The sequence below is a fragment of the Eschrichtius robustus genome, chromosome 2 (genome assembly GCF_028021215.1).
Source record: "Eschrichtius robustus isolate mEscRob2 chromosome 2, mEscRob2.pri, whole genome shotgun sequence".
NCBI lineage: Eukaryota > Metazoa > Chordata > Mammalia > Artiodactyla > Eschrichtiidae > Eschrichtius > Eschrichtius robustus.
This window is the reverse complement of record NC_090825.1, coordinates 145702330-145730238: the sequence shown is the minus strand read 5'-3', so window position 1 is coordinate 145730238 and position 27909 is coordinate 145702330. Positions and strand designations below refer to the sequence as shown.

At 47.8% G+C, this 27909-nt stretch overlaps 1 protein-coding gene across 1 annotated transcript in view; it reads left to right on the top strand.

Annotated features, from left to right (window-relative positions):
- The first annotated feature begins 726 nt into the window (after positions 1-726).
- The window catches only part of LCP2 (lymphocyte cytosolic protein 2), a 45869-nt gene continuing 18686 nt past the window's right edge, over positions 727-27909 (top strand). Inside the window, exons 1-8 of the mRNA XM_068534612.1 lie at positions 727-952; positions 4981-5043; positions 9974-10020; positions 19578-19643; positions 20069-20100; positions 20698-20735; positions 23343-23538; positions 25728-25825. Of these exons, the coding sequence (XP_068390713.1) occupies positions 875-952; positions 4981-5043; positions 9974-10020; positions 19578-19643; positions 20069-20100; positions 20698-20735; positions 23343-23538; positions 25728-25825 (618 nt within the window). The 5' untranslated portion in view covers positions 727-874. The remainder of the gene's footprint in view (positions 953-4980; positions 5044-9973; positions 10021-19577; positions 19644-20068; positions 20101-20697; positions 20736-23342; positions 23539-25727; positions 25826-27909) is intronic.

Here is a 27909-nt window from a genome sequence, read left to right as displayed (position 1 = left end):
GGTATTTTTTTCTTTTAACTTTTTTCCCTTAAGTTTGTCTAGTTAAATGCATCTAAGTTTTATGTGCATATGAAGCAATTCTTCTGTTCCTGTATTTCAGATATGGAAACTGAGCTTCCTAGAGTTTCAGCCCTTGCCTGAGGTTGCCCAGCATGGAAAGAGTCAGAGCAGAAATTAAGCCCGGCTCTGCCCAGTGGATCCCCTTTCTCAGTCCTGGGTGCCCAACTCACTGGCTCACAGAGGATCCTCTTGTAATAACTATAAGGAGGCAGCGAAAGAAGCTCAAGTTTATCCATTTGAGAGAAACTGAGGGGTGGTTGGAAAGCATTAAAAGGTCATGCTCCTTCCCCTTCACTGATGTGGGAGATGGTCTATATTTTAGGTCAACCGTCAAATTAGATTTTCATCTGCAAAGACCCAGCCAAGAAGTAATGTGGTTTAGACATATGGATGCCAGGGATTTTAATGGAAACCTATTTGGACTCCCACTGGAGTCTAAGTTCTCTCCATCGCCCCTCCCACTGGGCTGGGGTGGATGGGGCCAGTGGGGAATTACCAGCCTGTAGCTCTCTCTGCCTCTCAAGCCCCCAGAGCTGGGCTTCCTTGTTTACTTATTTAGAGCCCAGCAGAGGAAGTGGTAAAGGAAACTTGCTGAGTCGTTTTCTGAGAAGAGACCATATTTGTTCTCAGAGGAAGCCGTTGCTTTCTGGGATCTGGCTATAGCAGAAAGGACATCGGCTCCAGCAGAGCTTTTCCAGAGGGTACCCGGGAGTTGGAAGAGCTGAAGACACCTCCACGCTCTGGATTTGGGGTTCTCTGTCCATGGGTGCAACACCCATGCTCAGTCGGTGAGCTGCGTCCCAGGAGAGCAACCATGGCATTCAGGAACGTGCCCTTTCGCTCCGAGGTCCTGGCCTGGGACCCTGACACCCTTGCAGACTATTTCAAGAAGGTGAGCCTTGCTGTTTTGTGGGTGGTAGGGCTGGGCAGAGGCTTGAAGATGGAGTCCGGGCAGAACATGAGAGGCGTGAAAGATAGCAGTGGAACTTCCAATCCCGGGCAACCTCGCCAGTTGAGTGAGCGCCACTGAGTGCTCCGGCAATGCGTTCTGGGGAGACGGGAGGCCCTCAGAGGGACAAGTATCTACTATGTGCCAGGGCTCGAGTTTGTGCTCTTCAGGCGCAGTCCCATCTAAGCCTCTCCAAGGTTGCTGTCCTCCCGGCTCAGCTGCAAAATAAGCTCAAGGAGGCTAACCGGCCCAAAGCCCCAGGGACTACATGTGACAGAGGTGAGATTCTAGTCACACCTGTCTGGTTTCAAAGTCCTTGCTCTGAGGCTCAGAACTGCTGTAACAACTAGTGAGATCAAGGCCACTTGTTAGAAAGGGGAGACATGGAGTCCTCAGGGTAGGAGAGAAGAAAGGAAAGGTTGGAGGCTGTGATGAATGATGCTGGAGATGGCGTCAGGGCAAGTCATTGCTCATGACCTTGAAAGAGGGCTGTTCAAGCCCTTACCTGGACAGAGTGTCATTGGAGCTTTATGAGGCAGGCTGGGAAACTGACATGAGCCTCAGACAATAGCTGGGGACACCGAGGCCCCTGAAGAGGAGAAGGTTGGCCAGGAAGGGTCAGGGGCCAAGCTGTGGCCGAGTTGAGTGTTGCCTTGAAGGTGCTCAAGGATCCCTGTGTTTGGTCATCTGCTGGTGGGACCACAGGTCACATGTCTGCTTGGGCAGATCCCAAGTCACATGACTCAGGGACCCTCTATCCCTGTCCAAGTGATACGATGTCTCGTGAGGGACAATTGAGCTTCTAACACTCCCACCTCTGGAGGCTGGCATCAGATTCAGTTGTTACTCCAGATTATCACAAACATAAGATTTAGGCCAAGACCTGAGAGGTTATCTAAGTCAACTTCTTGTTTTTCCTGGGATGGAATAAGCTCCCAGGGTCACACAGTCTAACTTGGGGTCCATATGGTACCAAGGTATTTCCTGTCACAACTGTTCTTCCCTAAGAAAAATGTGAAAATGTTGAATTGGGTGTGGCATGATAGAGGCACAGCCCACAGATCCTGTTATTTGCTGCTTTTTGTGCATCTCGTTTCTGTTATTTTTCCCTCATGAAAAGGTCATAATACACTTAGGTTTCAGCACGGTGGGTGCAAAGATCAATGAGGTAACTGACTTTTGAAAGAGGTTTCTAAATACTTTTCTTAAATGTAGACCAAATAAATTAGGGCCACAAGTGAAATTTGCTAAGACGCTATACAGCGGCATATTACCTCAATAAAGAAAGGAGAAAAGAATTGAGAATTAGCAAGGCATACCTGGGGATGGGCTGAGAGGCACAGATAGGCCCCTCTCCAATGTGGGAAGGAGAATTACACAAATAGTACAGCAGCTGCAGAATCCAAGGGTAAAGTTCCCCTTAGTAGAGAGAGCTGGACTGCAGGTCAGGGTTGATTCAGGAGGACGGCCCTCTGCCTGAGCTGGAGGAAGGGAGGATTTTCTTCTTGGCGACCCCAGACTCCAGGTCAAGTCCACAGAACCTGGACAGCTTTCCCCTCCCAGCATGAAGGGACTGAAGGCAGGAACGAGGAGACTGAGGGGCACCTGTGATCCAGGAACCCACAGACCCAGGTAGACATCCCTCAAACCTGAGCATCTCAGTTCCCCCAGAGAGAAAACTCAAAGACAACTGACCGTGGAGTCATTTTGGGATGGATCTTAGCCAGCAAAAGTCCTATTAGCAGGTGTAATTTCTAATGAAGCACTGGGGCCAGGTCCCCCTTGGAGGCACCTCCCCAGCCAGCTCTGGAGTCAGACGCACCTTGGTTTGGATCCTGGCTCTGCCACCTGCTAGCTTGGTGACCCTCCTGTTTTTACTTCACCTCTGTGCCTCGGCTTCCTCGTCAGTAAGCCAGAGATAGTAACAGTGACTAACCTCATGGGATTGTTGGGAGAAATAAAGGAAATACGTGTGTGAGGCCTCCAGCAGAGACAGGGGGCCAATTCATGTTCAGTCTTCCCTTTCTCGTGCTCTATTCACTGGGCCCTAGCCGGGGACTCCATGCAGACCAGTGGGCCTTGATGTCTTACTGTCTCAAATACATGCAGCTCATCCTCCGTCTGGAACATAAGACCCTGAGGACTGAGGTCATGTTTTCTATTTCTTTAACTCCTCCAATTCCTTTTGACTTGGCAGGAAGGCATCCCTGGGCCGTGCAGTGGAGAAGACTCTGGCTCAGAGCCATAAATTCTAATCCTAGCTGTGTCCCCAACTCGCTGTGTGACCTTAGGCCAGTCCCTTCCCCTCTCTGGGCCTCAGTGGTCCCATCTGCAGCACCAGGTACCTGCTCTAGACCAGCGCCAACCAAAGCTGGGCACTCATAAGAATCGTCTAAGTATATGCTAAAAGAACAGAGTCTCATCCTCTGGCCTAGACATTACTGGCTCAGAATCAAACTCCCAGGCGGGCCCCAGTCTGCAGGACTGTCTGTCTATCTAGAGTCCAAGTCAGCACTCTGCAAAATCAGAGATTCAGCTGGTAATGAGGACAGTTAAAATGATGAATTAAAGGCAGTCGAAAATTCCAAGAACCATGCCACCGCACAGCATATGCATAAAAGGGGTGTTTGGGGCCCTGCAGAGACTGCTTGCTTTCTATATGACTGCTAAATCGCTTTTTCCGAGCTTTCTAATATTCATCCTACCCTGTCAGGCCATGAGGTTACAACAATTGCTCTCACTCTTTAGATTTGTTGGCCATAAGAAAAGGTCATGATTTTAAGTTTGCCCCAAAAGAAGGCTGCCACAAACTGTGAGACCCATACTTGAGAGGAGAAGCTAGAATTCTCAAGGACAAATATTTTACCTTAAATACTCTATCTAGAAACATCAAATTTAGAGATATTTCAAATACAAATGCTTATGCTGTTGAGGGCGAGGTGAAACAGACACCTGCTTCAATTGTCAGTTGATGTGACTCTAGGAAAGTAACCAGGCCCTAAAAATGATCATTCCTGTTGATTCTATAATTCTATTTTGAGAATCTAACTTCAACTATATAAAATAGAAGGAAAAGCTGTATGTAAAAGAATATCCATGATGTTTTTTGATCTGGTATGTTAAGCTGCACTTAAATCTGTTCACTTACTGTATGTAAGTTATACTGTTATTAACTAAAAGGAGACCATTCCTTGCTCTGAAGCCCGGTTGTCACCTCTGTCACCTGCCTACCCATGGAACCTTGTACAAGTTACTTGACTCTTTGTGCCTTTGACTCTCCATTTGAAAAATGTGAGGCTTAAATGACGTAAAATTGGTTTAAATACTTAGAACAGTGCCTGCCATATAGCAAGTGTTCAGTAGTTGCTAGAAGTTTGTATTATCATTATTGGAGCAGCAGTTTGGGAAACAACTTAAATGTTCAGCAATAGGGAGCAAACTCAAATAATTTTCAAAATCAGTTTGCAGTAACATGAGGCAGTGCCTGTATTTTTCAGGAGGAAAAGTCAAGGTAACAAGATTGAATACAAATGATAACCTCGATTATGTTTAGAAAGATGCTTAGGAAAAACCACTGAAAGAAAGACACCACCATTTTCACCGAGGTTGTCTTTGGGCAGCAAGATGACGGATGCTATTTATTTTCTTCTTTCAGCTCTTTTCTGCTTGCCAGGGGAGCGTATGGCCAGCCCTTTGAAACTCTGAAGGTGCTCTTTCTGTGCCCCAGCCCTTAGGGGTTGGCCCCAAGGCCTTAGACAGGCAATTTCTCCATTTCAGAGAGTCCCAAGGGGTTAGTTAGTGAAAGCAGGGCTGAGGTAGGGACGGGGCCCCTCTGTTAGACAGGGGAGGGGAGGGGGGGGCCTGGCTAGCCACAAGTACCACAAATTGCTAAGCTTCTGGGGCAGGCGAGGGATGGGGACCAATGGCATGAGTCTGCCCGCACTGACAGCACCTCCCGTCCTCTTTTTCAGCTGAACTACAAGGACTGTGAAAAGGCTGTGAAGAAACATCACATCGACGGGCCGCGGTTTTTGGTGAGCGCTGGCTAGTCCGACACATTGAGACCAAAGCTGTCCTGCACTTTAATCAATGGCTGCAGGGCCAGCTGGGCTACCCTGTCCCTGGGGATGCCCAGGGGCAATGCCTGTCTTCAGGATTGCCACACAGCCCGTGGCCTTCTTCAGTTTTGTATGAATGCCTCTCTCATCACCTCTCAGGATCCTCTTATTTAGGATACCTCCCAGATTTTTCACTCATAGCAAGGTACATTCTAAAGTCAAGGTATAAGGAGGAATCCAATTATAGTTAACACACACACACCTCTTGAAAATCTATTCAAATACCACTCATACTTTGAGAAGGCCAAGGGGAAAAAAGATCATATGGGAGAATAGAAGATTCTCTTTTTCTACTTCTCACTCTGGGGTACATACTCACTGACTAGAATAAAGGGTAGAATCACCCTCCTTATTTCAATATGTCCCTCTTTCTCTACTAAATTCACATAGTTGGTTTTGTGCCAATTAAACACACATGTGGTATGGCTTTCTCCACTCCATTATATTGCAAAAAATTTCAAGTGTAAGACTAACATGCAGCTGTATATTAAGGACTAAGTCATTACAGAGAAAGGGATGCAGCTCTAATTGGTGGAGTTAGAGGCACTGGGTAGTGGCTGGGGAGGTGGTCTGAGCATTTCCCCTAAAATGACACCTTTGCCAATGGGTAACAGAGACCCTGGCTGCACCAGTCTATCCCTTCTGGTCATGTTTCTTCATCATTTAAAAAAGAAGTAGGAAAAAGACTTCAAAGGTCTCATGGGGTAGATGTTCCCAAATTGGATTTGGAGTCGGGGGACAAGTTAAGCTGTGTTTCCTTGTAAGACCTAGTCAGCAGCAGTGAGGGAACTGAACCACGAGACTTCAGGGTTGCAAGGGCCCAGAGAGGGCGCATGTTCTAGTTCTCCACCCAGCACACCAATCCATTTCCTGTATTGCATCTCTGCCACCAAGAGCTTCTTGAATTCCTTCAGTGATAGTGAGCTCACTACCACCCATAGTCATCTGTTCCTTTCTGGTCAGTTCCTAAGTCTCATGCCGAGACCAAACCTGTGCCCCTTTTGGTCTGAGTTTTGTTTTCATGTGCCATGTAAGACATGTTTATGCACTGTCCCACCTAAATCATTCAGTCATTCACTTGACAAGCATGTTCCTGAGCTCCTTTTACATACCAGACCATGCCATGTGCTGGGAATATAGAGATGATTAAGATGTGTTTTCTGCCTTCCAGAAGCTTGTTTTATAGCAGGAAGTTATCTTCAGGAAGGCTCCAACCACCTCAGTTGCAATTGAAGAAACATGTACAGAGGTGTGATGTGACTTATTGTAAGTCACACACCTAGTAATTGGACTAAAGCACACATTTAATTTAATATAACCATGCATAAGTTTTTAACAATGTTATTTCTTTATACTGAGCTTTGAGCCAATAGAGTTCTGGGGGTTTTATTGTTCTTCTTCTTGCAAATTACTGCTAAATCTGAGTATTTCCTTCTGATGCCTTTAGCACGGAGAACAGAGACTTCTCGGGGCTGATTCGAAAGAGAGTAAGACATCTTTCTTGAGGACGGTCCCAGTTGTGGTCCTGAGGCCCTGGGTCACCTTGAATAAGCACTTGCCCTCCTTGAGCTTCTCCTTGTTCCCTCCTCTGTTAACAGAGCACATTGGACTGGGTGGGAGTGGGTGACAATCCCTCCCAGCTCTGGGAGTCCCCCCAACGCTCCCCTTGTGAGCTTCAGGCCTGTTAGGACAGCATACGCTGCATGCTCTAATCACTGTGTGAACAGGAAGAAGTGGAAAGAGGGGCTCGAGGAGCCAGGAGAGCGGGGAGCAGAACCCAGGCCTGACCCGGCAGCTTCTGCTGAGACCACTCTCCGCCCCAGGTGCTCTGGGTACAACTTGGGCTCTGATCTGAGCTGTATTATCTCATCTATATGAGATGTTAGACTTCAGGTTATATCTCACCCTTTCCAGCTTTATAATATCCAGGACCATTCTGCTATTAGAAGCAGAAGTGGAAGACCCCAGTCTTTTTCCCTCTATCCCTCCCTTCCTCTTTCTTTCTTTGATTCCCTCCTTCCCTCCCTCCCCTCATCCCTCCCTTCCTCCCTTCCTCTCTTCCTCCCTTCCTCCCTCCCTCCCTTCCTTCCTTCCTTCTTTCCTTCCTTCCTTCCTCTTTTCTTCAGTGTAGGATCTAGCAGGTCCTTTGAATCTGTTTTGCTGCCAATTTGTTTTCCATTGAGAAGTCTGGTGAGGGAATAGGGGTGCTGCGCTTCCAGAAGGTTGAAGAAGAGGAGGCCATGTGCTTGGAAGCTGTGTCAGTTAGAAAGGTATGCGGCTGCATGAAACAGAAACTGAACCACAGTGGCTTAACCAAATAGAGGCTTATCTTTCTCAAGTGATAAGAAATCTAGAGTTAGGCACTCGAGGCTGGTGAGCTGCTAAAGGAAGTCATCAAGAACTCAGGCCCCACCCAGCCAATGGAGACCATTGGTGGCTTCTGTCCTAATGGTTACAAGATGGCTACTCCATCTCCAGGCATCACATCTGCATTCCAGGCAGGAGGAAGCGGGGAAGGGCAAAGAATTTAAAATGCGGAAATGCATGGGGCATGCATTCCCCCTTATTTTCAGGGAAACTTTCCCAAAAGCTTTATCCAATTAGACTTCAGGTTATATCTCACTGGCTGCAATGGAGTCCGGTGACCTCAGCCATATGCAAGGGAGTCTAGGGTGTTAAATATTTTGAACTGGGCACATTTACTGCCCTGAACAAAATCCAGGTCCCATCAGTAAGGGAGAAAGAGAGTGGATATTGGGTAGGCAAGCAGCAGCACCTGCCACATTGCCTCTGCAGGTGGGGTGCAATTCTCAGCTTTCCTTTCTCTCGTGTCCCTCTTGAGGACACACTCAGCATATAAGCATACTCCTGCAAAGCCACAAGTCTAACTCCAAGTCATTGTACAAGTAACCCAGAGTTTCCAGACTTTGCTAAAGGTCTTTGAAGGAGGTGGAGGAGGGGGTTACATCACATAGCAAAGTTCTCCAAAAATTGTGTTTACCGTCTTCCATCTTTCCTCCCAATTCTTATGCCTGTTCTAAAGGCCTTTGTCTTTCCTAATATCCTCTGCCTCTATGTCTCCAGCCATGCTCACATGCTCACCTTCTCCTTCACATGCTTCCTGAAATTCCCTCAGCTTATGTCCTTGACTCAGCAGAACAGAAACTGCCCAGTTCTCAGCATTCATCCCTCTGGCAACTCCCAGGAAGCCCTCCACTCATCATGCCACACTCTGAACAAGAGTTTTGGTATCCTCCCTGAGAAGGAGGTGGCTCTGGAGGGAGGGGATACCATGGCTCAGTGATGCAAAAAAAAAAGAAAAGAAGTTAAGAATTTTGACCAAAAGCCTGACTGTCTCAAGACTCTTGGCAAACTCCCTCCCCAACCCTGCTGCAGGGTCTGATTTGGGAGCTGGGTCAGACACTGCTCCTAAGAGCTGGAGCAGATGAGGCCATAAGCACATTGCTAAGATGCCCCAGCCCCTGTGCTTAAAAGGAAGCTTGCCCAACTCATCTCAGAAGGCAGCCAACAACCTGCCAGGCAGCTCCCAGCCCAGAGCGGAAGTAGAAGCAAAGACACTAACGTCCAAGAGCCAGCCAGACCCCAGCTGCTCCCTCCCCCGGGACAGAAATTACTCACCTAACCCCCATTTATCACTCACAAAAGGTATGTCAGGCACTGAGCCAAGCACAGGACATATGTCATCTCATTCAATCCTCACAACCCCTGAAACGGGGCTATTAATATTATTATGGTTCCCATTGTACAGATAAGGAAACCGAGGCCTAGAGAGACTAAGCGTCTGTCCCAAGTCAGACAGCTGCTAAGTGAAGGAACCAAGATTCCAAACCAGCCTGTCTGACTCCAGAGCTCCCGCTCTAACCACTGGGCTTCTGGCCTCAATTACAATGTTAAAGAGGCCCCTTCTTTGCCTCGGCATTGGTTCTATGGAGAGTGTGCCCACTCTCTTTTCTTCCTCCTCCCTTTCGGGTGCCTTCTTCTCTTACCACCTGCCCCCAGCACGGGCCACTGGGACCCTCAAAGGGCTTGGACATGATAAGAGTGAAGCTTGCAGGAAGAAAATAGACAATGGAGGCCACAGAGCAGGGTCCCAGCGCCAGCTCCACCACCTACAAGCTGGAATCCCCTTACAACCCCGGGCCACAGCTTTCTCACTAAAATGGGGACGATGCTGGTAGTTTCTACATCACAGGGTTGATGTGAGGATTAATCAAGATGCTGTAAGGAGAGGCCCAAAGTCAGTTCTTCGCAAATATGAGTTTCTTTCTCCTTTCCCCTCTTGGCTCCCTCTGGACAGCCTCTCTATTGCATCCTTACATCTAGAGAATTCTACTAATAACCCTGGTGAAAGAGGCGGTTGGGGTGTGATGGTGTTATAAGGGCACAGATTCCTCCTCCAGGCTGGCTTCGCATAGCTGCTCCATACGGCTGCTGAGAGGGGCCCTGAAGTCTGGGGTGAGAGTCTAAGAAAGATGTCAGGACATGGCCAAGTTCAGCCCACAAAACAAGTCCTGTGTGGTCCCACAGATTTGGCTCTCATAGTGTTTGCTGTTTGCTTCAGTTAAAATTATTTGTCCATACTTAGAACTCAGGACATTTCATATAAGATCCAGGTTTCGGGATTCCCTTTGAAAAAGATCTGGCAACACCAGGCCCACAGGCTTTTATGCACCGTCTAGAAGCTGCCCGCTTTGGATGGGTGAGTGGGGTGTACCCTGCAGTTTGCTGCAGTCCCCACTGTTCCCTATTGTTTCATACCATACTCTACTCACCAGGCCCAGAACCCTTTCCTGTGGGTTGTAACCTACTGCTGTCTTCATTTCAGAACCTGGCAGAGAATGACATCCAGAAGTTCCCTAAGCTCCGGGTGCCGTAAGTATACCCCCTCGTTCCTTGGGTAGAATGGGGAGTAGTCCAGGGGGAGCTGAGTCAGTTATCTACCACTGTTGGTTTGAAATAGGAAAATGAGGAGGAAGGGTGAAGGCAAGGACAGGGTATAGGGAAGAGAAGTTACAAGATGACTTGAGAAAAAGAAATAACAGATCTAGCCCAGCTGGTGTATTGGCTGCTCTTGCCAAAGATAAGCCTGACTCTGGACCACGTTTTCATTTCCTCTCTTCCCAGTGGGGTGGGTTGGCCTTTGAAAATAGTACTGGAATCAAAGATCTGAGATTTCATCATGGTGTCATCACCAACTCAGTCATTGCTTAAGTTTTCTGGACCTCAGTAAAATGAGAGAGTTGGACCCGATGAAGGATGGCAATGAACTTCCTTCTGTCTGTCAGTACTGACTGCTTGGAATGGCTGTCACGGGCATCATGTTGAGAAGAATTCTGAGGAAAGGGGGGCCATTTCTTACATGTGACATAGGTGCTAAAACGGGAAGTTGCAGTGTGCCTATTGTACCATGTGTTTTCTGTCCCTCTAGTGGGACCCCTACACGCAAATGCTTATAGGAGCCAGACAGCTGATAGAAATGGGTGAAATGGGTCAGGTTGAAAAATACAAAGCCCTATCATTTTTCCACCTTTGAATAAAGCATGGATATGGAGAACGATTTCTCCACTGTAAGAGAAATAATAGCACGATTATGATGATAAAAGAGGTAATCAGCACAAAGCCTCATTGTTGGTGAACAACAGGGAGTGGTGGAGACTGTGGCAAATTGGAATCATAGTCTCCATCCAAAGGGAGCAGCAACTACTCAGCTCCAGTCAACCTGGACCCAGTGATGCCCAGTCTTCGAACTTAACAAAAGTAGCAAGAAATATCCGTTTTATGCAATGTATCTCAATTTTTAAATGTTGCTCAAATATTTTCAAATATTGTAAATGCCAAAATGAACATATCTCTGGGCTACATTTAGTCTGGGGGCCACCAGTTTGAGATCTCTACTCTAGACGTCCTCTGAGGTCCTTTCTCTCGCTCTAAAAGTCTCAGAGCTCACAATGATAAAAGGGAAGTAGGTCAATGAAGTAGGAGGTTGAAAAGTGGCATGTGTAGGTAGACTGCCAGAGTAGCTCAAATAAGGAGAATATGACTCTCCGGCTTCCCTCACAGGGAAGGGTGAAGAAAAAGAAAGGAATAAGGATTTGCCTTTGGTGCCGCCTAGCTCCAGGGGCAACTATTGTTGAAGAATCCTTGTTCTTCTTTAGAGTTTTTTCTAGCCGCAAGTGGCTATTTAAATCTAAATTAAATTAAAAATTCAGTTCCTCAGAGGCACTAGCCACATTTCAAAGGCTCAAAAGCCAGATATAGTGGTGACTACTATATTGGAGAGTACAGATGTAGAACATTTCTATAACTATAGAAATGTGGTGCTCTAGAAAAAGACCATAGTTCCACGTAAAGGAGAGACCTTAACATACAGGAGTGAGAATTGGTGGCTGGTGGGCCTGAGTCAGCCTGCAGACACGTTAAGTTTGGTCCACACAGAGTTTTAAAATCAAGAAATGGCATTAGGAAAGACTTTGGGGAAGAAGGGAACTTAACTTGGATCTTGAAATGCATTAGGTGTGATGAAAAATGCCCATCATTAGATGAAAAATGGTTAAAGTACATTCTAGAAATGGGGACTATATTGTGAAGGCATGGCACCAGTGCATTTACTGGAACTGCAAGTAGGTCAGAGCAGCTGTGGCGTATACATGGGGAAGTAAAAAGTAAAAAGACCACAGTGACTGGTCACAATTGTGAAGGATGCTTTGAGCCGTTCTAAGGAGTCTGAGAGTGTTGGTGAAGTGAGTTCACCAGGGAGAACACTAGGGAAAACCTGCATCTTGTCTCTTCCCGGGGCATGTAATAGATGATTCAGAGGAGGGCTCAGCTGGAGACATGGAACCCAGTTAGGAGATGACGGCTATGATTCCACTATGAGATGGGAGCTTCTCCTAGGCTGTGGCTATGAAGATGCTGGAAGGAGGTGATTTAATCAGAGCAGTAGAAGAAAAGAGATGAGGAAGGCACTTTTAACTGGGAAGATCCTTTTTAATCTTAAGGCTGAGCTCAGCTGACATCTGTATGTTTGAGAGCCAGAAGAAGGAGGTAGCGTGAGAAGCAACTGCTAGTTAGTGCAGAAGAACGATTCTAAACACTCACATTGGTGAGGTAGAGGTATGGGATATTTCTTCAGTTATTTGAAAACTTAAACAATTTGGCCTGTAGTAAAATTCCCCTCTGATGTGCTTGAATGTGTGCCCCAGACAAGCTATGGGGCCTGCCCATGGAACATGAAGGGTGAACGTGGGGAGTGATGGGGAAGGCATCTGGGGAAGGTCTAGGCTGCCCTGATTAGGTGACTCTGATAGTGACCGTCCCTGGCATAAATGTATAATGAGTACCAATTCCATCTCTACTTCTGTGAGCTCTGTGCCCGGGATGAGTCCTAGACCACCCTCAGTTTCCAAGTCTATAAAGTGAAGGAACAGGTTACATGAACTGCATGGGCTCATTCTTTTAAACGATATTATTAAAGATCTGAGCAGGCAGAGAGGAGAGCTTAGTGAGTAAAATGCAGGCTCTGAGGTCAGACAACTTGAGACTAAATTCTTCCATTCACTAGCTGTGAGTCTGTGGACAAGTTATCTGAGTTCCCTGAGCCTCAGCTTCCTCATCTGTAAAATGGGGACAATAATAGAACATATCTCAAAGGGCCAGTGGGAAAGTTAGAGGAAATAATGGGGGAATAATACAATGTACTGAAGATGTGTTAGCTATTCTAACCATTTTATGCAAAATCCCAATGAGCACAATTTCAGATGTTTACTAATTATTTTATCCTGCTAACTGGGGAGGATGAAAGAATAGAAAGGCATGGGCTTTGGAGCAAGGGAGATCCAGGTTCTAAGGCGGGCTCTGCCTCCTACCAGCTGTGGGACTCAGGCAAGTTGCTTCAACACACTGAGCCTCAGTTTCCTCATCGATAGAAGAGGAAAGAAGGAACTCTCAGGGAACGGTGTATATGAAGGAGACAGCCCACATAAGTTGCCTGGTGACGTCCTTGATAAGTAGAGATAGTCAGTGCTTATTTGTTCCATTCCCTTGTACACAGGTTCGTTTGCCCTGGCTCATTATCCTAAAGGGTTATAGAAAAGAAATTGTGTTTAGGTACAGCAGACCAAAACAAGATTACACTCCTCTGAATACCTCAATTTCCTTCCCTGATGCTTAAAAAGTCAGTACTAAATAGATTTTGTAAGCAGGCAGCTTCTGGCGAGGAAGCCTTCTCTGTCTGAAGATATAGTCACTCTCTCAGGACATAGTTTCTCCCACAGACATCAAGGACAATGTAATGGAGGAGGGTTTTAAAATAAAACAATGTCAACCTCCTTTTAGAGGACCTCGCCTGACACCAATGGTATAGCTGAGCGTGCTCTGGTTAAATCGATAGAACACGTGGTAAAATCTGCTGGTGACCATTTGGAGTTTTTATCTTTTTTAATGCTATAAGTTTTATATTTAAAATAATATAGTGTAACTTAAAAAATAAGGAGAGGGCAGCAATGTGGTGGTGGTGTAGGCAGCAGATAGGCATTGGATGATTCTGTTTATAACATTAATGCACACTGTACCCATTTACCGATAGTGAAATTAGGCTGGGAAAAGCTAAGATCCAATCAGAGAGGTAATGCAGTCATGCCTGTTGATTTGTCTGTCTTCTGATAAGGCTGTCGGTCTCCTAACCTCAGAGACAGCCTCTTGTCTCATCTACTCAGTGCCTACCTAAGATAGAAAGACAGCAGATGATGGGGGGGTGGGGGGGGAAGGATGGAGGAGGGCCCCAGGGCTGGAACATGACATTCTTGTGCCCATGAAAGAATGTGCCCAGCCCCCAGCAGGATGGAGACCGTGACAAGGCTCCTCTGTCACACGCCTGCCCCGCTCCCATTCACTGGCTAATCCCTGTCGAGGTGCGCAGTCCCCCCCACATGAAAAGTGCTTCCTCTCCACCGACCGCCGCTCCTCCTCCCCAGTGTGAACCCAGGACACTTGACTTCTGGCTCAGCTCCATGTCAAAACCATCATGGGACCTTTGACACACACTTCCCCAGCGCCTTGCTTTCCTTGTTGGTAAAAGTGGGGATAATTCTTCTTGGCTACTACCCAAAAGGACTGTGGAGTACAAGTAAAATAAAACTTGTAACACTGTCGGGCGGAGGACATGCCTGAGAAGTGGGGAGACCCCGCTGTGCCCTCAAATTCTTGTTTCCCCCTCACGTGCCTGGTTCTACACGGAGGCCTGAGTCCTGAGGCCCATGTCCTGGTGTCTCCCTGGCTCCTCAGGTGATAGGACAGAACTTTGGAAGGTTTGGCTCTTGGTTCAAGGAGGCTGACTTTTTTTTTTTTTTTTTTTAACATCTTTATTGGAGTATAATTGCTTTACAACGGTGTTTTAGTTTCTGCTTTATAACAAAGTGAATCAGCTATACAGATACATACATCCCCATATCTCTTCCCTCTTGCGTCTCCCTCCCTCCCACCCTCCCTATCCCACCCCCTCTAGGTGGTCACAAAGCACCGAGCTGATCTCCCTGTGCTATGCGGCTGCTTCCCACTAGCTATCTATTTTACGTTTGGTAGCGTATATATGTCCATGCCACTCTCTTACTTCGTCCCAGCTTACCCTTCCACCTCCCTGTATCCTCAAGTCCATTCTCTAGTAGGTCTGTGTCTTTATTTCCATCTTGCCCCTACGTTCTTCATGACCAGTTTTTTTTTTTTTTTTAGGTTCCATATATATGTGTTAGCATACGGTATTTGTTTTTCTCTTTCTGACTTACTTCACTCGGTATGACAGACTCTAGGTCCATGGTTTTTTTATGGCTGAGTAATATTCTATTGTATATATGTGCCACATCTTCTTTATCCATTCATCTGTTGATGGACACTTAGAATGCTCAACATCATTAATCATTAGAGAAATGCAAATCAAAACTACAATGAGGTATCATCTCACACCAGTCAAAATGACATCATCAAAAAATCTACAAACAATAAATGCTGGAGAGGGTGTGGAGAAAACGGAACCCTCTTGCACTGTTGGTGGGAAAGTAAATTGATACAGCCACTATGGAGAACAGTATGCAGGGTCCTTAAAAAACTAAAAATAGAACTACCATACGACCCAGCAATCCCACTACTGGGCATATACCCTGAGAAAACCATAATTCAAAAAGAGTCATGTACCACAATGTTCATTGCAGCTCTATTTACAATAGCCAGGACATGGAGGCTGACTTTTAAAGGAAGAGTTTTTTCCTTTAAAGAAGGGTGACACGCAGAGCAAGAGCAAGTTTAGGACTGAGAACGTGGGCTGGGAGGCGGGACAGGAGTCACAGAGGTGGTGTCAGAGGACAGAGAGGCTTTGAGGAGCCGGAGAGGGCAGCGTGGAGCAAACGCAGACTTCTGCCCAATTCTGGGCGTGGGAGAGGCCAGCGTGCCCCTGAAACAGAGTCAGGGGAGCAACTCCCCGTCTCCCCCCGAGCCCCCCGCCTCGTGGGAGACAGGGGAAGCCCATCTAAAGCTCAGGCTATGCAAGCTTTGGTAAGAAATACATTTAAGTTGTGTGCTGGTACATGTGACAACACGGGCAACAAAAATACAGTGTTCGTGAAATAATATCGACTCTTACTCTGTGCTGTGGGCTCTGATAGTTTCTATCTGTTCTGTTTCCTTCCTCTCTCCCTCTTTCCTCCCTGACTTCCTTTCTGCCTGCCTGTCTTTCTTTCATAGCTTCCTTCCTACTTCTGTGTGACCAGCAAAGTTGACTTCAAGACCCACTTCAAGACCCTCTACCCACAGCTGGTAAAGTACAGGGACCATTGAAAGGGAGCCCCAGGTCTCCTGGGAAAACCCTACAGGGACCACATCAAGCCAGACCGAGACCCTGTATTCTGCTCCTGCCCCCCGACCTCACTCCTCCTCCTCTTCCTCCGTCTCCTCTTCCTGGTCCTCCTCCTCCATTTTTATTTTTTTAAAAAAACAATTCCAAGAATACCAGAATGACAGCAGTGATTTCACAACCTTTGCAGACAGTAGGAATCACCCATGTTACCGGGGTGCTTGTGTTACTGCCACACCCCACCCGCACCCCAAGGCATCTCTCCTGGAGGCTCCGATGGGTTAAGTCACCAGTGGGCTCAGTGTCTGTAACATGTAATCTCTATGGTCAGGCCGGTCAGGGATTCTCTAAGTAGGGCCATCCCTCTTGTTTTGCTGATGAGGAGGAATGGAGGCCAAGGTGGGGGGCAAATGCCTTGCCTGAGGTCACACTGCCCTTGGGCAGGATGCTGCAGTCAAACTCAACAAGGACCCACTGTCCCACCCTCCGTACCTTCTAACATCACCAGAAGAGGCCTTCAACTGAGAAGTCAAAGACCAGCCCCCATCACACAGCAAGCTAAGGGATGCAACAGGGCTGGAACCCAGGTCATGGCAGGATTCTGTCTCCTGCCATGGCCTGACTTCCTGTGGAAAATTTCGCTCCACTTCTGGGGCTAAAACAGACGAAGCAGAGAGAACTGTGTCTACCAGCTGCCCAGCCCCCTCTGCCTTTCTCCCTGGTGCTGAGTGTGGCCTGGGGTTTGTGGGGAAGAGGGGGAATGAGTCATCTCCGGCCACTCACTGTCACTTGGTCCTCTGGGGATGTGGGAGTCGGGGACAACCTTGAAGGTTTGCACACACAGGTGGCAACAACCTCCTGCTCTGTCCACCAGCACCACTACCCTCTGCACTCACCCCCAGCAGTGGTCCCAGCTGACTGGGAAGGTTGCCCTGAGGCCCCCCAAAGAAGGAGGCCCTGGGCGCCCGTGTTTGCTGCAGGCTGGGCTGCCAGCCCCTCTCTGGCTCCGCTTGCTCTCAGCTCTGTGTTGCTCCTCTGTGTGTCCTGTGGTTTGACATTTCCTTCCTTCACCAGTTAGAAGCCCAGCAGCTTCCAGCCTGGCTGCTGAAGATACCAGTAAGCAGAGGAGCTGCAGAGAGCAGGAGGTCTTTTCAGGATCAAAGCAGCTGTGCCAGCCCGTCAGGGCCTCCCCCCTCCCCCACCTACACTCTGCAGGGATGTGCTGCCCAGCATCCCCCAGTTCAGGTCTTGCTGAAAAGTCACCTCCTCCCAGAGGCTTGCTCATTTTCGATTGCAACCGCACCCCACCTATGCACTCCTTCCACCCTCACCCAGCCCGCACCTCTGCTGCATGTGTGTACACACAGCTCTCACTTAGAATTTCACTTCCTTAAATGTTCGTTGTTTATTGTCTGTCTCCCTCCGCTGGCAAGTAAGCTCCTCGAGAGCAGGGATCTCTGTTTTGTTCACTGAGGCACCTTGAGCCCCAGCAGAGCTCCTGGCACTTAGAAGCCCTTGAGTGCGCGCTGTTGAATGAAGGCGTGACTGAATGGGGATGGCTGCTGCAGCCATCACAGACGCACCTGGCCAGGGTGTGGAACACCGCACGTCAGAGGAGGGAGGAGAGGGACCCCCACCAGCTTCTCAAAACCATCGCTTAAAGGAAACAGAAGAACCAGGAATAAGCGCTCTGGAGGTGGGATCAGGAGGCCGCTGGGAAGCCCCATCCCCAAGCATCTCCCGGTGAAGTGTGAAATCCCAACAATGACATTATGATGGAGGATTAAACGCTGTCCTCTCTCCTTCTCTGTCCTCTAAAGTTCCCAGTGGATTTATTAACAATTCATTTATCCTGTCACTCTAATGAGTTGGAGGGTTCCGAGCAGCAGGTCCCGGGGAGCAAGGAGAAGTGGGGGGACTGGGGGCCTGGGGGATGATGGGGGACACAAGAAGTGGTGGACGCCAAGACTACTTCTGCTAACTTAGCAATTTTGTTTTAGGCCAAACCTGTTACCTTGAGGTGGTCACTTCAGCAGAAGCAGTGTAGACCCCGGGTCATTTTCAGAGGGGCTGCAGGCTCGTTCACCCCCAGGGGGCTTCTGGCATCAGGGGCATGAACATGGGATGTGGTGTGTTCAAAGTGTGCTGCTCTGGAAACTAGGGAGCCTGGCTTCTGGGGCTGGTGCGTGTGGTGGGGAGAGGGTGGCCCTCATCACTAACCCGCTGTGCAGGCCGTTCCCGTCCTCCGTCTGGGTCTCTGTGGTGCCATCTGTAAAATGATGTTGGACTAGATCACCTCTGAGGCTCCTCCAGCTGCCCCAAATCTCTAGGGAACATGAGTCTGTTTACTGATGAGGGCTCCCTTGGTCACAGCAATGGTGCGAAGGGCGGCTGGAGCTTACTGCTAGGGCATGCCAGAGGTGCCGTCCCACTCACAAAGGCCCTTCCTGTCCTGGGGTTTGGGGATTTGCTAGTTCACAACATCCAAGGAATAAGAGGGTCCTGGCCAAGGGTGGCCTCCGGGCATGGGTGATTCAGGGAGTCTCCCACTCTGCAGGCTGTGCCTAGATCGGGAACACTTCACCAAGTGTTTATAAGAATCCATGTCACCAAGAAGGAGTCAGGGAGCGGAGAATGGAAGGAGATTTCAGACCCAAGAAGCGCACGGGAGCTATTGTCAAGAGTTATGCAGCGAGCAGCTGATTCCTCCAGGTCTCGGAGATGGTTTGAAGATTCTTAGAAGTTAGATATCACTACAGGGATGCCAAACCCAGAGTCAGGGGACCTCAGCCCCGGGGAATACTAACACAATAAAATACACAGCGGTCATATCCGGATCATAAGGCTGCAGGATTTCAGAGGAAGAGGAGCCAGGTGTGAGTTGACCCGTCTCCACAGAGGGGCTCTGAGCTAGACCAAGGCCCCAGCAGAGAGCTTCCCGAGCAGGAGCAGGGACTGGTAGGGGGATGGAAGTGACAAGTTCTTCAGGAGGTGAGGAGCAGAGGCCCCACGGGCAGGGGACTGGCGGGAGGCCAAAATACCGTATGCTAACACGTATATATGGAATCTAAGGAAAAAAAAAAAAAGATCATGAAGAACCTAGTGGTAAGATGGGAATAAAGACACAGACCTACTAGAGAATGGACTCGAGGATACGGGGAGGGGGAAGGGTAAGCTGGGACAAAGTGAGAGAGTGCCATGGACATATATACACTACCAAATGTAAAATAGATAGCTAGTGGGAAGCAGCCGCATAGCACAGGGAGATCAGCTCAGTGCTTTGTGACCACCTAGAGGGGTGGGATAGGGAGGGTGGGAGGGAGGGAGATGCAAGAGGGAAGAGATATGAGAACATATGTATATGTATAACTGATTCACTTTGTTATAAAGCAGAAACTAACACACCATTGTAAAACAATTATACTCCAATAAAGATGTTAAAAAAAATAAAAATAAAAAGAGGCTGGCCAATATTGGCCCAGGTACCTGAGATCACACAGATCAGGGAACTTCAGGGCTCAGCGGGAGGAAGTTTGGGGCAGCGGGGAGATGATTGTTTTGTCACCTCCCCTGTCCCTTTATCTTGTAGGATTCTCAGTAAGTTAAGTCAAGAAATCAACAAGAATGAAGAGAGAAGGAGCATTTTCACACGCAAGTGAGTGGGGCCGCTGAGGGCCTGGTGTCACTTTAATGAAATGCAAGGAGTTTTCAAACCCAAGTCTAACTTTAAATGGGAGTCACGGGAGTGGTTTTGCCCCCATTTCTGATCCGCAGTGATCCTTCAGTCCGGGGGTCCCCCCCGTCTCTGCCCTGCATCCTGCCCTGTGTCTGGGACATCAGGGGAACTTCCCCTAGAGAGTCAGACAGTCACAAGCTCCCAGTTGTGCCACCAACATGGCTTTGGTGGTTTCCAGAATTTTCGGGTAGCCTGGCCCTGGTTTCAGAGCAACAAGGGCAGCGGTCCTGGGTGGTGAGACATACCCTCCCCCGGGGGGCTCCTCTTGCAGGGCTGGACTGAGGAAAGAGGGAGATCTCCCTAAGTCAGTAGGGCCATTAATGGAATGCTGTTTGTCTTTACAGACCCCAAGTCCAGCGGTTTCCTGAGGAAACAGGTAAAGGTCTCAGGGGTGAGAGCAAGGGCTTTAGGAGGTGACAGGTGCTTTGGTTCTTCTGTCTGCTGGTCCAGATTGAGGGGAGGAGAGATGTCACTATGCTGGGGCACCTGGCTATGGCCCCTTCTCAGCTGGGACCCTCTGCAGAGACACAGTGAGGGACTCTGTGGGGTGCATGGAATGACCCAGGCTTTGAACTGAGCACCTAAGCAGAGCCAGCCCTCCTGCTTCTGAGTCTTTAAAGCAATTATTCAGTTGTTAAATTGCACATCCTGTTAAAATGCAGATTCCTGGGTCCCACTCAGTCCTGCTGAATCAGAAGCTCTAGGGATAGGGCCCGGGGTATCTGCATATTTTAAAGCACTCTCAAGTGACTTTTATGCATGTGAAAGGTTAAGAACCACTGCCTCTGTCTGGCAGAATGAGCCCCTCAAGTAGAAATTCTAGAGCTGATACTGAATTGTTAACCCCCAGGTATGTAGCATGAAGGCCTGGAATGGGGCAGTGGTGGGGAAGGATCCCGGAGTGGGGAGCGGCTCTGACTTTCCTTCTTGTGGCTTCTTTTGGTACTGATGCTGGTGTTATCCTCTTCCACAGAAAGCCACGAAGAAGACAACGGAGGCTGGTCATCCTTTGTGAGTATGGGGTGGGCCGTTCTTCCACCTTACAGCTGTTTCCAGAGTGCCTTTGTCATAAGGAACCAGCATGATGCTGAAAGGAGCAAGGCCCTGATAGAGCCACCCAGGGGTCAGATGATGTGCTCTGTGAAGGCCAGAGCCTTCTAGTAACTTTCTGGCTTTGCGATCCACGGCGTCTCTGGCCTCATCTACTCCCCTCTGCCCTTGTAGCACGAGGGCAGCTGTAGACGACACCTGAATGAATGGGCTTGGTTTTGTGCCACCAGCCCTTCACTGACAAACAACAGACAGTGGGCTGGACTTGGCCACGGGCTGTGGGGTGCTGACCACGCCGTTATCCACCGTGCACACCTCCACAGCAGGGCCCTCCCCCAAACCCCTCCTCCACATGGTCTACACTAAAGTAGATTTAAAGTAGCCTTTCTCATAGGCTTAAGTCCCCACTGGTGACCCAGAGGGAAAGGGAGTTCAGAATTAACTATCAGCCCTGGAAAGACCTCAGGGATGGGCCGATCCAACTGGGTTTTATATTTGAGGGGTCATGATGACGCCTTTGAGAGTCTGATGAATTCTGCACATCTTGTCCCCAGAAAACTGCATATGTAGTCACCACGCTTGAAGCCAGACTCAGGCTAAGAACTCCATTACGGCTCGTAGCCCAGTCTGCTCACTTTACAGATGAAGCAGCCGAGCCCGCTGGAGAAAGTAGAGCCACACGTCTAGTTAGAGGCAGGCCAAGGACCCAGGTCGCCTACCCTCCGTCCGGTGGTCTTTCTGGTAAGCGGCTGCCTCTAGTGCCTTTAGGAAGCAGGCACTAAACATCCCTTGTCCTGCTGGGATTCTGGTAAAAGAAAGCATTGAATTTGAAAAAAAAAAAAATGTTAGCTAAGTCTGTGCTTTCTACATGAGAACGAAGGAATATGACAGATTAATTTTGTTCCAAAGGGAAAATAGACCAGTTTCCCCCCAAATGTTTACATTTTTAGGCAGAAGCTGCATCTTTGCCGCTTCTTGCCATGCAGTCCCTCCCGTGAGCTCAGCCTGAGGCTAACCACCTCCATCTTCTCTGTAAACAGGGAGTCTCCTCTAGCCACTGGCTACAACATTTGGGGTTCCATGAAGTGCCCAGCACTGCACAGGGCACTGGGGGGTGATGGAGATGAAGAACCCAATTCTATGAGCATTTTATAGCTTAGATAACACATACACAGGGCAGAATATGATTAGGAACAAAAACACACATAGAAATATTCAAGCCAAATCACCGGGAGAAAATAATTTTTCTAGAAGCAGAGAGGAAAAGTCTATTGTTGAGAAGGGTTTATGGGGTAAAGGCCTGGTGGAAAGTCAGGAGCCACAGGGCTGGGGTGTGCAGGCTGAGAGATTGCAGGGAGCCCCTGTAGGTCTAGGGGGCAGTCAGCAAGGGCTGCAGAGGTGCTGAGGCCGTGGTTCCGAAGTCCCTCCCGTTCATCAGGGGTTCCATCCCCTGTTCTCAAGTTATAGGAACACTGATGGCAGGACGAAGTCTTTTTTGGAGTTCAGGAAGGTAGTCAACCTCGTCTTCCAATATTAGAAATATACATATTCCGCAAGTCAAAAAATTAACACATGCATCTTTCACTTGAGCACCTTAGACAGGCTTCCTTAAGCCACCTAGTAAGGTTGTCAGGATTTCTAGGCTCTCAGTGCACACCTTTCCTTGCCAAGTTGCAACCTCCTGTTGCTTCTTTCCACACTGCCCTTGACTTTAGAGAAATGCCCTGGGCTCATTTAGGACCCACTTGACCTTGACCTGAGAGTGATAAGCCAGTCATTGCTTGGCAGCTGATGGTGCCACTTCTGCCTGGGAAATCATTACTGTAACTGTCCACTTTCATGGGTTGCTTCAAAGGCAATCACCCACCCCCTAGGGCTTAATTTCCCTGAGACCCACAGAGAAGCATACGTGAAATACAATAAATAATTTAAAATTTAGAAAGAGTCTCTTCCAAGAGAGCAGCTTCACACTCAGTGCCAGATGTCACGAATAATAAGCTGTTGTTTTTATACACTCAGCTCTCAGCAAAGGGACTAGCCCAGCCCTGACTATCCCCTCTCAGGCACAACTTAACCTGCCTTCTAGTTAACAGGCTTTGGTTGTCTGGTTTCCCCATTAGGGAAGAAAGTTTTGAGCATAGGCACCCTAAGAACAGAACTGACAATTAACTAGGGGCATCACAAACACTCCTGGTGTTTAGTCTTCCTCTTGGCAATGTCTGGAGTAAAAAACGTGTTTACTCCAAACAGCGGGCTCTCCCATCCCTCTGTTCCTGTATCCCCCTCATTTGTTCTGCTTTTCTCTGTTGTGCAAAAAAATGTAGAGAAAAATGCACTTGCCTAGTGGTCTGAAGACCTTGACGGGGGTCCCAAGTCTACATCTTGCTGGCCCTGTGATTTTGTACCCCCTGAGCTCAGTATCCTCATGTGTAGTGGGAGGACCGTCCTAGTGCTGACTGCCCCCAATTGAGGACCACTGTGAGGCTTGGCAGAGAGAGAGTAGATGCGGGCACGCCTACTGCCAAGGGACCTCTACACACCGTGTTGTCCCCATCACTGTGTTGGCAGGAAGATGACTATGAAAGTCCCGATGATGATCAGGATGGGGAGGATGACGGTGACTATGAGTCCCCCAATGAAGAGGAAGAGGCACCCGTGGAAGACGACGCTGATTATGAACCGCCACCCTCCAATGATGAGGAGGCTCTGCAGAACTCCATCCTGCCTGCCAAGCCTTTCTCCAACCCTAGCTCCACGTACATAGGTAAGGGCCCTGGCGGCCCAGCCCCCAGCCCCCACTGATGTATGGGAGGCCAACGCCCATGCAGCAGAAAGCTTGGCATGCTGATGCCAGCGAACCAGCTGTGTGGCTTTGGGCGAGTGACTCCACCTCTCTGGGCCTCAATTTCCTCATCTTTGAAATAGGACAATACCAATACAGACCACATAGGTTCGCTGTGAGGATCAATAATATTTATGATTTGCAGACAAATATTTATGATTGCAGACAAATCATCGCTGATGGTGGGTGATATTGAACTGCCAGTTAAGGGTATTTGGAAGTAATAGGTTATTTTGAGTGTTACTTTGGTACTCAAGAGGACTTTCCTGTTCCTCCCCATCTTTGACCAATTCATGATTAGGTGGCACCACTACCCACAGACTGTCAGAATAAATATAACACTATTGAATGTGGTTTGGCCATAACTTTAATATCTTTAAACAGTATTCAAGATTTTCACTGTCTACCTGCTCCTGTCAGCCCATTTCTCCCTCATTCATTTATTCATTCATCCATTCAACAAAAATTATTGGTCTTCTATTATGAGCCAGGCATCATTCTAAGTGCTGAAATTCAAAATCATCCGGAAAGAAGACACAGCCCTTGCCTCACAGGGCTTACACTCTAGCAGTGGTGGTAACAGAAAGTAGGCACATACACACTTGCATAATATCAAGGAGTGAGCTAGAAAGTTGATGATCAATATCACAAAAATTAATACCACGAATCCTTTAGGCTGTATAACACTTGGCAATTTTAAAGCCCTTTCACGCTCTGTCGACATTTCATTTTGTGTTTTGAAGCACCCTGTATGATACAGGCAACAATTATCAAGCCTGTTTCATATATAGGGAAATTAAGACCCTGAGAAGAAACAGGTAACTAAGTCGTTGAGTGCCTCATACATGCCAGTTATGAGCGTAGAGAATGAACGAGATGGTAGACAGTCCTCACCCTAAAGAATTCATAGTCCAGGCAACATCAAACAAATGAGTCGCAAAATGACTTAATTAAACCATGATATATACTCAGGAAGACAAGCGCGGGAGATGAGGCAGGGGCATATGCCTGATCTGGACTTGCTTCCCTGAGGATATGATATTTAATCTGAAACTTAAAGGGTGAACAGGAGTTGGCTAAGTGAGCATAGAGGTGGGATGGAAAGAGCATTCTAAGCAGTGGAAATGGCCGTGCAAAAGCCCTGAGGCTGAAAGGAGCATGACGGGTCAGAGGAGCTGACAGATGGCCAGAGCGGGTGCACTGGTATGAGATTAGACCAGGCTTGCTGGGTTCTGAGCCCCATTCTCTGTGGAAGAGTGTTGCTTCCCCAGGACTGGGGCTAGGGTGAGGCAGAAGAGGCAGCCAGGGCACAAAATGTAAGAATGCTGTCACTTCCTCACAGTCTTGGCCTGGCCTTTCCCTGTCAAAGGGATGGAACACTGCCAGCCTATCAACCTGGCCTGGGGATACTTCTGTGATGACCAGAAGATTGTGAGTTTTTGTTAAGAGTCTGTGGTTTGGTTACAGGAGTCGGTGACTGGCTCCTCCCTTTAAGAAAGGAGGAAGTGGTGGGGGCGGGGGGGAGGGAGGACAACCCAGAGCATTTGTGAGGGGAAGGAAGGGGACCTAGGACAGGATCCTCATGAGCCATGACAGTGGATTTCACTTTGCCCAGGCAGCTGGGTGTGCCTCAGTGTATGTGTCTCTGTGTGTGTCTGCGTGTGCATGTGTGCACATATGCATGTGAGCATTTGTGTGTCTGTACATGTTTACTTCTGTACAATTTTGTCTGAAAACACTCCTTCACGGTTCTGGCTGAACTAATTACTAAGAGGCCTTTTTTCATGCCTTCATCAACAAAACCTCTGATGAATACCTCTTCCCCAGAGGTCAGGTGATTGTTGCTCCAAAGTATAAGAGTAAGACAAACTGGGCAGGTACAGAGAAGGCAAGGGGCCAAGGACTCCCCACCCTGTATGACCCAGGTGTGGGCACATCCCTGCCATGTTGGCTGGGGCTGGCCTTGGTGCTGGGGGGAGTCTGTGGGATCCAGCAATGCAGAGATGCCCCCAGCCGGCGCTGGAGGGGTTCCTGGAGAGCCCTGGGTGTGGCCCACACTCGCCTAGATGTAGCATTTCTCCTTTCACTTTAATGCCTTTGCATTTCCACAGACCGGCCCCACTCCGGGAAAGTGCAGCAGCCGCCCGTGCCCCCGCAGAGGCCGATGGCCGCCATCCTTCCTTTGCCTGCCGGCGGCCGGGCTCATTCGGTAGGCTCCACACTTTCTGTTATGCCACTTTGTGTCCACTCGATGATTTCCTCTGCAGAGAGAAAAAACTACAGACATCTTTATGCAATTCTAGCCAGTAAGGAAAAGTTATATGTAGGCCGGGAAAATGCATTCCCAAGTACTCACAGTGGGCTTTTTGGAGGATGAAATACTAGTGATTTTTATACACATCATAATGCTTTTATCATCGGTATTTTCTCTTTACCATAAACAATATAAGCTATTTGTATAATAAAAAGTCTCCTTCTAGTATTCATTGTGCTATTTTTTCTGACTTTTGATATAAGTGAAAACTGTAAAATAAACTAATGGCACCTACTAGTATTTGGGTCCCCAGCCTTTCCTCCTGCAAAAAGACTTGCGCCACCTGCTGGCCAACATCTGAAATTCCACCGACAAAAGGTTTGAGAACAAAACGTGCAATGCCATGAACCCAGGGAGAGAGGCAGAAAAACTCCCTTTCCTCTTTCTTCAAGCTTACAGTCTCAGATCCCGTGGTTCTACTTAACTAACAGGCACACCTCGTTTTATTGCATTTTGCTTTATTGCATTTCACAGATATTGCATTTTTTTTTACAAATTGAAGATTTGTGGCAACTCTGCCGTGTCAGATGATGGTTAGCATTTTTTAGCAATATTTTAAAAGTAAGATATGCACATTGTTTTATTAGACATAATGCTATCGCACACTTAATAGACTTCAGTATAGTGTAAATGTAACTGTTATATTCAGTGGGAAATAAAAAAATTGTGTGACTAGTGTTAACAAAAATTCAATTAACAATCAAACTAAGAAGAAAAAAAGAGAATTTTATTTGAGCCAAACTGAGGATTATAACCTGGGAGACAGACTCTCAGAAGCTCTGAGAACTGCTCCACTGCTCAGGAGCTAGAGATTCAGTTTCATACGTTTTTGAGACTAAGAATCATGTATCATATTGACAGGTTAGTATTAAACACAAAGTTCATCAGAGATGTTTTGGTCAGGTGTGTACCTACAGAGTGAGCCTTTAGGTCAGTGTGACTCCCTGACAGGATGAGAAAGAAATACTAAACTTAAAAGTCACAATGGTGGTTTCAGAAGAAACCATTTTTCTCAAAGTTTGTTTATATCCTCCTGCCTTGAGGAGGTCTGGTTAATGTATAATACAAATGCACATTGCATAGGAAAGGCCCATCACCAATGGGGGCATATTATATGTGTTTCAGTTCTGACTTAGTTTGATTGTCCTGTCATAGAGAAATTTATGATTTTTCCTCATCACTAGGCTTCTTTTGATTTTTGCTTTATTGCGGTGGTCTGGAACCGAACCCGCAATATCTCTGAGGTAGGCTTGTATCCAGAGAGGCCCGGAGAAGTTCAGGATCAGGAGTCAATAGTTGGAAATGTGCTCTCTTCACAAAGGACCAGAGCACTTTGGACAGCTGTGGTGAATGCCAAGTGTCAGGGCTAGAAGGAGGGAGAGGACATATTTTCCCCAAAGCTCAAAGTCCAGATCACCCCACAGTTGGGACACCTCATCTAAGAACAGATGGCTTCCTCCTGCTTTTGCAGTTTTATTACAAAGGGGGCTCATGGAGCTGAATTTATCTACACATGCATTTTGCTCTTGAAATCTGTACCGCTTCACCTCACTCTTGGGATGCAGAATTCATTCATTCAATCTACAGACATTTATTGAGCCGCAGTGCCCAGCAGTGTTCTAGCTGCTGGGAATAGAGTGTGAACAAGACAAATAAGATCCCTGCTTTAATAAAATTTTTATTTGGGTTAGGGGTAGATGGATGATAAACAAGTATAGAGATGTATAAACAAGGTAATTTGAATAGTAACGTGTTGCTAGGGAGACAGAAGACCAGGGAACATGATGGTAGGTGGGGAGGTGACATTGAGCTGGCCAGGGTGAGCCAGCTGTGGCGAGAGCTGGGAAAACAACATCCCAGGCAGAGGAAAACACAAGTACAGAGATGCCAAAGAGTGCATAAGCTTGAGATTTTGCAGGAACTGCAGGAAGATACTTATGGTGAGAGTCCGGTGGGCACTGGAGAGAGGAGCGTACAAA